The 12192-nt window shown below is 34.1% G+C and overlaps 1 protein-coding gene across 5 annotated transcripts in view; it reads left to right on the forward strand.

The window, feature by feature from the left end:
- The window catches only part of LOC129003419 (protein phosphatase PP2A 55 kDa regulatory subunit), a 184875-nt gene that overhangs the window by 149512 nt on the left and 23171 nt on the right, over positions 1-12192 (forward strand). For all 5 annotated transcript variants that reach the window (XM_054431721.1, XM_054431714.1, XM_054431727.1 and 2 more), the window contains 2 exons: positions 7527-7624; positions 10926-11091. In XM_054431721.1, the coding sequence (XP_054287696.1) occupies positions 7527-7624; positions 10926-11091 (264 nt within the window). The remainder of the gene's footprint in view (positions 1-7526; positions 7625-10925; positions 11092-12192) is intronic.

The raw sequence follows: 12192 nt of genomic DNA on the forward strand, positions 1-12192 counted from the left end.
GGATTAGAGATGAAGGGACAAATAAGAAGGTGTCGACAACAAGGATAGCATTAGGATCCGAAGAAAAGAAACACTCGTTGACTGGCAGAGACGGTGGAAGTCAAGAAAAAAAGGAAGGGAAACCTTTGCGTTCGTTCCGGATGTGAGGTTCAGGAAAAAAGTGCATTGGGGACATCACTACACGACACAGTTCGTTAGCGGACACGGCAACTGCAAGGCCAAGCTGAAAAGTTTCAACCTCGTTGATGATGATCATTGCACTAATTGCGGAGAGCTGGAGAAATCGCAACACGTACTCCATTCTCTTCTTTGTACTGATGGAGTGCCCATTCTACGAAGAAGAAAGAAGCAACATGAGGGAATTCTTTCGACAAAAGACATGGAATCGGGAGAAGATTAACTTCTTGATAAGTAAAAATTAAGATGATTGAAAAAAGTTAAATCCGATGATCCTAGTACAGAGGGTACTAGGACTAGGTGAGGGGAGAGGTGTTGGTTAGGCACAGAAGGAAAGACAAATAATGAAGCCGACAGCTGGAAGAGGAATCCGAAGATTTTTTCAGGAAAGCGGTGAATAAGTCTCTGACTTAAACTAGGGGTGGTGGTGGGACCGCTGGGCTTCGGCCAAACACCTCTCTCTCTCTCTCATTCTTCACTGTAACGTTGTAATGAGGATATTTACTGTACCTAGTTTTAGATAAGCTTATCTTTTTGTCAAGATGCAAGCGTTTAAGGGACTACAATTGTTTTGTAAGAATATTTATAGGATTACAAATGCTGCTTAATACGGTTGACAGAACAACTATAAATTAGGTCAATAACTAACCAGTGTGTTTGGCAGGTGTTCCCTCCTTTGAGCGATGTTAAATACAGTAGTTAAGTATTTCGGTCCTATGTTTTTATGAGATGGGATTACTTTAAATTTCCACTTATATTTTTAAGGAAATCTTGCCATTTGAAATTTGTTAAACATCTAATCTTAGTGTAACATGTTACTGTATTTTTTAAATTTGAATTCATGTAAATAAGGCACAAAACCTACAGCAACATCAATTGTCGTTATTGTTTACCATTTTTGTTCTCTAAGTGTTGTAACTGTATGAACAATAAACATGTAATTTTTAAGAAGACATTTTTTAGTAATAGTCTGATCAGGCAAACAGAAATTCGCTTAGTCTGCAGTTTTGCTACAGCGGGGGTATTTTTTTTAAATTTCAAACATGTTACAAAGCCTTTTTCCAATCATATAGTATAGTAGATAGATTTAATTTTTTTTTTTTGTAATTTGAACATAACAGATATTGTTTGTGCAAGTGTAGGCTATAAGTGTGAGTGAGTCGTTGGACGGTAGAGATGTGAAAGTGACCCGTTGAGATCTGGCTTGTCCAAGTTTGGCAGTCACTTCTGGGCATTTAGCCATGGCAATGTGTCATATAACACTTTGTTCAATTAGACATATCTGATCAACTACCTAATCAATCTATTCCTCACATGTGTTCAATGAACTCGCACTTATTTCTTATCCATTTTAACAGCATTTAATATGTTTAATATTTCTTCTATTTATTTTGCAATATTATTTTGTAGGCTAATTTTAGAACTATTCATAGAAATAATTACAGCTATTATTTTGAATAAGGAGACCCGTACTCAAATTGCATTTTTTAATTGGGTTCGATTTGGAGTCTATAAACGAATAATGGAATACACTTTTTACTTTTCAAATATAATCGTTGTTTGAGGCAGTTAGGTGAATAATTTTTTTGCTCTTAGATCTACAACATGAAGAGTGATTTAATCAGTACCTTGAATCAGGTTACATTTAAAACCCGTTTTCATAAACTATTTTGTCTCTTGTTTACAATCTGTCTTGTGGTTACATTCAACTGAAAGATCACCGGTTCACAACTAAATTGGGGTAGCGGATTTTTATTCCTCTGGAATTTTACCCCTGGGCAAAACTGACTTCACAAACCAATGGGTAAAATTTTGGCCACAAACTTTTGAGTTACACTACATCAGTTTGATGGATTAAAGATGGAATGAAACATATAATTTCACAGTTTGAATTTAATCAAAACACATCAAATTATAAAAACCTATAGTGTACGGGCCAGAATTTTCGGATATTTACCCCCAGCTAGTTTTGATGTCCCCAGAGAGCTTATAGCCTATGTGTAAGTCTCCATTACCGCAATAGTCATCTTGCACACAACTTTCGTCTCATATGTTGGACAATCTGTTTGTGTGCAACAAACTTTCCGCGCAGCACACACAATTAGTTGTCAAGGTGGACAAAAGTAACTACTCCTCCGAGTCTGATATAGAAATTGAGGAATTGGTTCTTTTTTATTGTGTTTCGTACTTGTGCCCAAGTTGTGTCGCATGCGTCATTAACTGTGACATGTCAGTTCACGCATGTGCCAGACACATACATGGGTGCGTCTCAGCTTACGCGGCGCCATAAGATAACATGACGGCACAGTTTGCTTTCTGCTGTGTTGCGTGCATTGCACCAAGAACGTTTCAGTATATGCCCGGCATAACCTGGCATGCTTAAGAAAAAACTTTCGTTAAAATTCAATCAGATAAAAATTAACTCGGTGCTGGGGGGTTATTTTGTGTCTAAAAATTCTCTCAAAATGAATTGCGTTGCAGTTCATCTAGTCACGGTGAGTACTCACGAATACCATGGCGCGCAACAATTCGTCTAGTTACCACTAGATGTCACTAGCCAAATTGCGCTGCTGTTTGTCTAGTCACCGCTAGGATTCTACATCCATCGGGTTGTATTGGTTTATTATCAATAAAAAAGTATTAAATTATAATAAATAAACTTAGCTTAAGTTACGAAAAAGCTACTAGTTAAAAACTAAATACAAATTTTGTGATTTAAAGTCTCTTTAGCTTGCTATGAGTCCTCTGGATCCACCGACACTCGCAGGGATTTTTGAGTAGCTAGTACATGACTACCGCGTTTGACTACGAGAAATATGACATAAACCATATGAAACTCAACCACTGTTTGAAAAGCCAAGAGTCAAGTCTCTAGTTTGAGACTGATGATTGGCTTATAATTAATTATAAAACCATTTCAGCCTCAGCTCAGCTTGGGTGTGACCGTCAGTGTAGGCAGTTCCCTCGTCCCTCACCCATTTGTCTAATTTTATTAATTCATCCCAGTAAACCGGAAAATGTAAACCGGGTTCTACGTTCTAAGGGTCAAAATAAAGAGAAATAAAGTCAGCTGATAAAATAAACATCTGATTGCAACGGCCTATTTTATTTTCTGAAATATAAAAATATTATAATTTATGTTATGTCCTAAATAAATTGTGTTATAAGTTTAAAATGTACTAATTTTTCTGTGTAGTACAATGTAAAGTATCGTAGGTTACTCGCACGAAAAAACACCACTTACCGGGCTAGTAACGTAATATATTATTAAATTATGATCAGCTGGATAATTTAATTGTTGTTAATATTTTAGTTGCAATTTAAGGAAACGTGTGCTACAAGGAATATTTAACATATTTCTAGATTTAATACAAGTACCAAAATACGTGTACATCTATGAAGAGAGAAAAAAATTAATTCCATAACCACTTATTGTACATTGTATATTTTTATACGGGCAAAACCGGGTTTTATACCTTCTGGCCAGATATAGAAAGTGAGAATGATTGATTTTCTTCTTTCAGTTTTAATTTAATAGTAAACATTTTATTATTAAGTAGCCTATCTTAATTTATTTGTAACCTTAACTAATCAAACAGGTTTTAAATTTTAATTTTGATATTCCAGTTTTGGGATTTCATTTTTGGGGACAACTGTTGGTTAATATGTATATACAAACATTTAGGGTTCCTTTGCTGTAGTCAACACAACAATTGGTCGAATACTTTGTACCGTATGCCTATAACTACATTTACAACGGGCATTTAGATGGCCTTTCTCAGTACAAACCATAAATAGCTCTTGGTTTGTGCCTGAAGAAACAAAAAGGCATATTGTGTTATTGTACAACAGAAACAAGATAAATTGTTTTTTCACAGTGGTATATTAAATATTTTAAGAAATGTATAATAAATAGTAAGAAATGTATCATTTAAATGAGATACTCAGTTTATTATACATACATATTAACCCACAGTTGGCCCCAAACCCAAATCCCGAAATCAAAATTAAACAGCAAAACCTGTTTACTTAGTAGAGATTACAAATAAATTAAGATAGGCTGCTTAATAATAAAATGTTTACTATTAAATTAAAACAGAAAGAAGAAAATGAATCATTTTTAATAATTTCTATATAGGGCGGAAAATCTGGGGGTAAGAATCCAGGCTGTAATCTACAGTTGCCTAAACACTAGTTAATTGGACTAGGGGTAAAATTCCGTTTTTTTATTGCTAATCTAATTTATTACGCTCTGACGCTCTGTTTATTTTCATTAGACTTCCAAATCCGCGGGGGTAAAATTCCGCCCGCGAACAAACTTTAGAGCACTCAGGTTACTACGTCATAGCGACTTCAGCTTTGCCCAGGGGGTACAATTCCAGGGGGATAAAATTCCAGGCGACCCATTAAATTGACATAATAACTGCTGTTATAAAAGTTGGTCAGCATTATTACTGCAACTTTGAAAGCAAATTTTGTAATAACTCAGACGCTAGGGAGTTTTACAGTACAATAACAATAACACCTCAATCGTACAAATCGGTTAAGTAGCTCAGCTGAAAAAGGAGAAACGTTACAGAGAAAACCCTTTTTGTATTAAACATAAATAGATGTTTAGTATTTCCTCTATTAATTGTAACATGTAAAATAATTTTAGAACTGTTATACAAATAATTAGACATATTATTTGAAAGTTTTTGTTCAAAAAGTTTTTCAGTACAACCTACAACAATGAGTGGGACAGCTGTTGCTCACAATGTACAAATGCACAATTGAACTTTTGAACTTTTCCAAATAAAAACACGCGTACATTTTTAACATGCACTCGAAATGCACGTTTTTAATTCAGAAAAGCTTAAATTTCTCCACTGTTAGTTGTCCGATCATCATAATTTTTATTATCAGAGTTAATAGAGTATTATTAGAGTTAAATTTCACAACTTTTTGTCTCTTGTAAAATGTTTTTTTTTTAATTCATGATTTTTAAGATATTTAGCCTTAAAAACAAAAAACGGCTGCCATTTTGAAACGGTACAATGTAGAAACTTGGTACTCAATACCGAAATACATCCTGTTATTCCACATGCACATACCAAGTTTGAATTTAATACCTCAGGAGGTTCGTAAGATATGATAAATTATGTAAAAAACAGACAGAAAATTAAGCGCTTTAAAACGTATGTTTATATAAACTTTTTCTTATTTTCACCTCTACAATCATGTACTGAAATATTTTACCATAATTTTCAGGCACCCTGCATATTACAGTTTGAATGAATAGTGTATCCCTGGGGACATCAAAATGGATAAAGTAAATTGGTCCCAGGTCTAGGTCTTACCCTGCCATCTATGGTAACTTCTCTATAGGGATATTCACTAATAATATCAATCAGTATTTTAACTCTTTTGAAGTATGGTTTAATTTTAACAATTAGGAGACAGTTAAACTATTTTATATGTTGATTGATTAAAAATATATGTATGTAAAAAATATATGTTGACCAATTATTAAAAAAAAGTTGATTAGCTTAGTTCATTTAGCAATACTGTAATCTGTTAGTGTTTCTTCCTTGTAATTTTGTCTTTATTCACTAGAAGCTTTGCCAATTAGAGGAGTTGTTATTTAATTAAGACATTAAGAGTGTTATAGACATAGGTTCTTTGTGATTAGCTTTTCCAAATTTAAACAATGTTTTATAGGCCATGGATATGTTTAAAGAACTCTTTTTCAATAAGTAGTATAGGCCTAACAGTAGAGGAGATGTAATATTGATATCATTGTTATCTTACTTCTTACTTAATATCTTACTAATATTATAAATGTGAAAGTTTGTGTGTTTGTTTGTTTGAAGTTCAATCACGCATAAACCACTGGACGGATTGGGCTGAAATTTGGCATGATGATAGCTTACATTCCCGATTAACATATAGGCATATTCTTATCTCAAAAATCCTTTCGGGCTCCGCACCAGTGGCTCTGTAATTCCCCATGTTAACCTTATGAGTATTCATATTTAAAGGGAATTAAAGAATTTAGTCAGCTGTTTCAACTAAAAAAGTTGGTTCTATGATATGGAAAAGCATTAAAAAGTTATAAGATTTACCAACAGGGTGCAGCACTATATTTTTTTTGCATTTATGAAAACAGCTAATTTGAACTAAGCAGCAACAAAAAACTGTGATTCGCAATGAGAACTGTCAAAGTAGGATTGTTTACAGTTATGTTTATGTTTTTCATTTCATGAATAATCTGTGATATTTTGCGAATTGTTGATAATTTATTTTTCCCTATTGTTTAGGTGAAGTAATAGAACATTATGGCTATGGTAGATGTGTAATACTATAGAATACTGTAAATTTAAAAAAGCAAATTTTATCATACTGTGTCCTCCACCCATTGCAATCGCAAAGCTTGAGTATAACTGCAATAAGCATTTTATACTTATATTCCGACCCCGGTACTCTGCTAGTAATATTATAAATGTGAAAGTTTGTGTGTTTGTTTGTGTGTTTGAAGGTCAATCGCGCATAAACCACTGGATGGATTGGGCTGAAATTTGGCATGATGATAGCTCACATTCCCGATTAACATATAGGCATATTCTTATCTCAAAAATCCTTTCGGGCTCCGCCCCAGTGGCTCTTTAGTTCCCCATGTTAACCTTATGAGTATTCATATTTAAAGGGAATTAAAGAATTTAGTCAGCTGTTTCAACTAAAAAAGTTGGTTCTATGATATACAAAAGCATTAAAAAGTTACGCATTAGTTAATAAGTATAAGATTTACCAACAGGGTGCAGCACTATATTTTTTTTGCATTTATGTAAACAGCTAATTTGAACTAAGCAGCAACAAACAACTGTGATACGCAATGAGAACTGTCAAAGTAGGATTGTTTACAGTTATGTTTATGTTTTTAATGTCATGAATAATTTGTGATTTTTTAAAATTTGTAATACTTTATTTTTCTTTATTGTTTAGGTGAAGAGGTAGAACATTATGGCTATGGTAGATGTGTAATACCATAGTATACCGTAAATTTAAAGAAGCAAATTTTATCAAACTTTGTCCTCCCCCATTACAAACGCAAAGCTTGAGTATAACTGCAATAAGCAATTTAAACTTATATGCCAACCCCGTACAAAGGACGGGTACTCTGCTAGTTTATAATAAATTAAATGAAACATGGCTTGATGACGTTACCTGACAACATTAGATGATAAAGTTAATACTGGCAAGTCCTCTTAACCTCTAAAAAAATTAATAATCCCCTAATATGAAATAACATCGATGTATTATTACAACTGTGTAAAATTAAAAATTATGTTATCAATTATTTGTTGTTGCAGCGGACATCATATCATGTGTGGAATTCAACCACGATGGAGATCTTCTGGCCACTGGGGACAAGGGAGGAAGGGTTGTCATCTTTCAAAGAGATCCAATTGTGAGTACTTATTGTTAGAAAATAATTGAATGATTAAAAAAGTAATAATAGGCATATTTATAGTCGGTCCTGTATGGCTTTGGTAGTAGTGGTTCTGGATTTATTTTAAAAACAAGAGTGATAATGTGTTTGATCCTAGTATATTAGCATTATACTTGCAAAGTTAAAGCTCAATTCATTGTCAAATAGTTTTTAGTGAAGAAACAATAAAAAGTACACAGTAAAGAAGGAATTCTTCACCTATCATTGAGTTCTTGGCTGGAAAGTTAATGTTAATGTCAGTTTTGTAGTATCATTGACTATTGGATACAGAAGAAGACATCCCACATATGTGAAGAAAGACATATATGGATCAGCTGTCGCCAATTTTATTAAAAAAGAATGTAGGCCTAGTTTTGTGAGCCAGTCACAGATTGCGCTAGTGTCTAAAACTCTATTTTGTACCTTATTTTTCGTTACTGTCATAGTTGCTGGGTCACAATAGTTGCTATAGCTCATAATAAGTCATTCCATCGGTAAAAACCATCATGTAATCGGCAGAAATCAGTAATTTAGATCAGCGCAATCTATAGAGGTAGTATGCAATTTTGCAGCTGGGATGGTTATCATAGGACTGCTTCAGCCCTTGTATTGTAAAAAAAAAATCCTTCAGTGAATTTCTCTACAGGGAAGTGGCTAAGACTGGTGGTCCTTGTTGTAAATCTGGATCCAAGCTAACAGTACCATTTTGTTTTTTTTCCCCCCAAAAAACCCGCTGTATGTTCATTTTTATATACAGTGGAACCTCAATAATTTGAAAACCTTGATAAATTGAATTTTAATTATTCCCCTTAAACTTTTCTATCTGTTGCAATGTTAATTTTACCTCTACAATTTGAATAGTTCACGAGAAATACCTTGATAGATCAAAGTTTTATGGTATTTTCAGTCTTAAAAGTACCTCTATAAATAGAAATTTTTGTCCAAAAACCTCTTAAATTGTAATTAGTGCAACTACCCCACCTCTACAATTTGAAGTAATAGCAAGAAACCCTGTATTAATCGAAGTTGTATGAAATTTGTTATGATCAAAACATCGATACTGTATTTTACTGCGCCGAGTTTCAACAGGAAATACCAATTCTTTATTCTGTCCAACTTCCGCTCCTGTTGCGATCTATGTCAGTCATGGACGAGATTTGAAAGTGCATGTACTCGTGTACTTTAGATACAGTGTCTCCTTTGTTTTGGAGTGTTTGGTGCTAGTATGTTTCTTTAAGCCAATATGGCAAAATGTCCTTACTAGACACTAACCAATGAGGATAAGTTAAAAGTTATCGAAGCCGATCATTCATTGTAAAAGTGAAATTCCAAACAGGTGATAAGAGAGCAGAAGCCTGTCTTGTAATAATCAGGTAATAGCCGAGGGGCGATAAACTGAGAGGGCTCATTTATACCGATGACTCATTTGTTTGTTTACTCCATCCCCTACTCTATAACCGTTCCACTGGAAAATGGCTAAGAGCAGTAGAATAGGTTTAACAAAGAAGCAGTTTGAAATTAAATCTAACTTAACTCCCGATTAACCACGTTGTGGCTTAATCAGTAAACGTTCCAGGAAAAATAATTAAAATTAAATGCAGACGGACAGTCTTAATTACCAACACAAGTCAATGTTTTTGAACTGTAAATCCATGTTTTTAAACTGCAGTGTCTTTTTTTCCGAAAGAAGGGCAGTAGGATGTAAACAAACCATAAATCACTGTCACTAGCCGGGCCCGGGCCAACTCAAGGTCATATATATTCGTTTTTACCCTCTTACCCCGTTTGCAAAACAATAAGTACAAAATACAATTATTTTTGTATTTTAATACCATTTCTCATTCAATTCTATTTTTGGGGTTAACTGCGATTTTACATATCCGGGAAGCCTCAACCCTCCCGGTTAATCAGGAGTTGAGCAGTCGTTCCATTTTAATGTACTAAATTTTATATTTGCACTAGCTGAACCCGGCAGACGTTGTCTTGCCTTTGACTATTTATAATTTAAGTACCGTAACGTTTAATTGTCTTATTGTATATGAAGTGCTTATAACTAAATTAAAATACGTACGACAACTAATGAAACAAATATAGTACAAAGGATAACCGATTCTTTATTATTGCTCTTATATTAATGCTAGTGGGTAGACAATATTTTTTGTCTTTCTATTCGGCTCAATCACGTCCTGGTTGAAGTTCGTTCGCTACGCTCACTCACCTTTACGTTGGAGCTCGTTCGCTGCGCTCACTTGCCTTCAGGTTAGCTCGTTCACTACGCTAACTCGCCTTCAGGTTGAAGTTCGTTCGCTATGCTTACTCACCTTTTGGTTGCAAATTAGCTGTTGTCATAAATGTAAAAGAAATAATAGTGCTGCACCCTGTTGGTAATCCTTGTAACTTTAATGCTATTGAACATCATAGAACAGAACCAACTTGTTTAATTGAAACAGCTGTTAAGATTCATTAATTCCATTTCTCATAAGGTTAACATGGGAAACTCCAGAGCCACTGGGGCGGAGCCGATTGGACGGATCACGAAATTGATGGTGTATAAACCTATTCCATGAAATTCTACACATATGTCCCAAGTTTCGTGGCAATCGGTTCAGCGGTATCTGAGTTTATCACTGCCAAATATATATATATATACAAACATCCTCTTTTATACTTATAGATTATTATCCAGTCATTTACAATGCACAACGTACAAAATACCATATTTTAGAAGGCAATCAATTCGCCTGATTTATTTTTTGCACTGAATTGAACCATTGTAAATCTAATTTTGGGGAGGATGAACCTTGATAAATCAAACCTTTATTATTACTCAATAATTCAAAATTTCCTCGTTCCCCTTGGGATTTTATTTATTGAGGTTTCACTGTTCATGCAGAGTATCAAAATAGTGTTGTTAGCTATTCATATTTTTATTCAACATGCAAAAATAAATGAAAATAATCAGTTACATATTACTTTTTTCTTTTTAATATCAGTCGAACACCAATGTTTTAATTTCAGTCCCTACTCTATCTCGATCATTAATACAATTTTTAACCCTGAATCTATCCGTCCATATAAGCCTTAAAGGTCTGTGTGTGGAATATATAAATTTCAAGTGGTGGTACTGGGACACAAACCCAAAGACATCACTGTCCATTGCGCTGGGCCTACTGATTGAGCTGCAGACTCACTAACTAGTGGTACTATTGTACAATGTTGTAGCATGTTATAATCAACAGTGTATTTAAATATTTTTCTTATAATACATTTTCTTTTTTAGAGTAAAAATTGCATTCCAAGGAGAGGAGAGTACAATGTGTACTCCACCTTCCAAAGTCATGAGCCTGAGTTTGACTACCTCAAGAGTTTGGAGATAGAAGAAAAAATTAATAAGATTAGATGGCTCAAGCGGAAAAACCAAGCCCATTTTCTCCTATCCACTAATGGTAGGTATTGCAGATAGTTCTCCGCTATGCATAGTCCTGGTTTGCTTCAAGTTGCATACTTACAGTAGAACTGAAATTGTCCCAACTTCAATCACACTGATTGCCAATCATCCGTATCACCTCAAGGAGAGAATAACAAATCATTCAGGAAAATTAATTTTTATGCAGTTTTTGTCATCTGTTTCATTTTTTAATGTATTCCAATTGATTTCATTATGTGGCGAGAGTATCCTAGTGTCGTACCAATTGGCGGGTGATTAATTCATCTGTCTAGTGATTTGTTTTGTACACTTTTTAATGGCAAAAGCCATCTCTGGAACTTTTATTATCTGGGCCATTAACGCTCCTTTCACACTATCCGATTGTTAGTCGACGGGAAGCCCTCCCCGAGTGCAGTTCATTACATATAGTTTTAAGATATATTTTTGTACAGTTTAAATTATTTAGTTACTGAGTTAAATTGTATTTGTTTCATTTAGTATTCAACGTACGCATTAGGCTATTAAACAATTTTTATTTTAAAATGTAATAAAATACATATTTTATCAGTACTTAAGTAAGGCATTATTATGAAATGCTAATATTCTACTCATTGTGTAGTGATACAGAACAAGATAAATATAAAAACCATCAAAATGAAAAAATCAAGATTTTTATTATCTACTAGCTGCAAAACCTGGTGTTGCTTGAGTCAAAATGAAATTTTACAATAATGGTAATTCTTTCTACAACATTCAAGACAAACCTCTATCAAGCATTTCGATAGTTTGTTTGAAAGTTGTAAAACAGACTTGAGCATTTAGAGTGTTTTTACGCCAGTGGCATTTTTTAAGTTTTTGGAAGGGAACAGTCCAAACCCTGGTCTTGATACAGTCAACCTTTTTGTTAGATAGCATCATTAAATCATAGCACAATGACAAATGGCATCTGGGACTGGAAACGATCTCCATGATGATGATTCCAACCAGCAACCTTCAGATTTGAGCACTCGGCTACCTAGATAATTAGCATTACCGATTGAATTTCCCTGTAGGGAAGTAGCTATTACTGTGGGTGGCACAGTAAGACCTTGAACCGAGACCGATATACTTTTTCATTTTG

This window comes from Macrosteles quadrilineatus, unplaced genomic scaffold, assembly GCF_028750875.1.
Source record: "Macrosteles quadrilineatus isolate MER2022 unplaced genomic scaffold, UCM_ALF_1.0 Scaffold_1__1_contigs__length_201487025, whole genome shotgun sequence".
In the NCBI taxonomy this organism is placed as follows: domain Eukaryota; kingdom Metazoa; phylum Arthropoda; class Insecta; order Hemiptera; family Cicadellidae; genus Macrosteles; species Macrosteles quadrilineatus.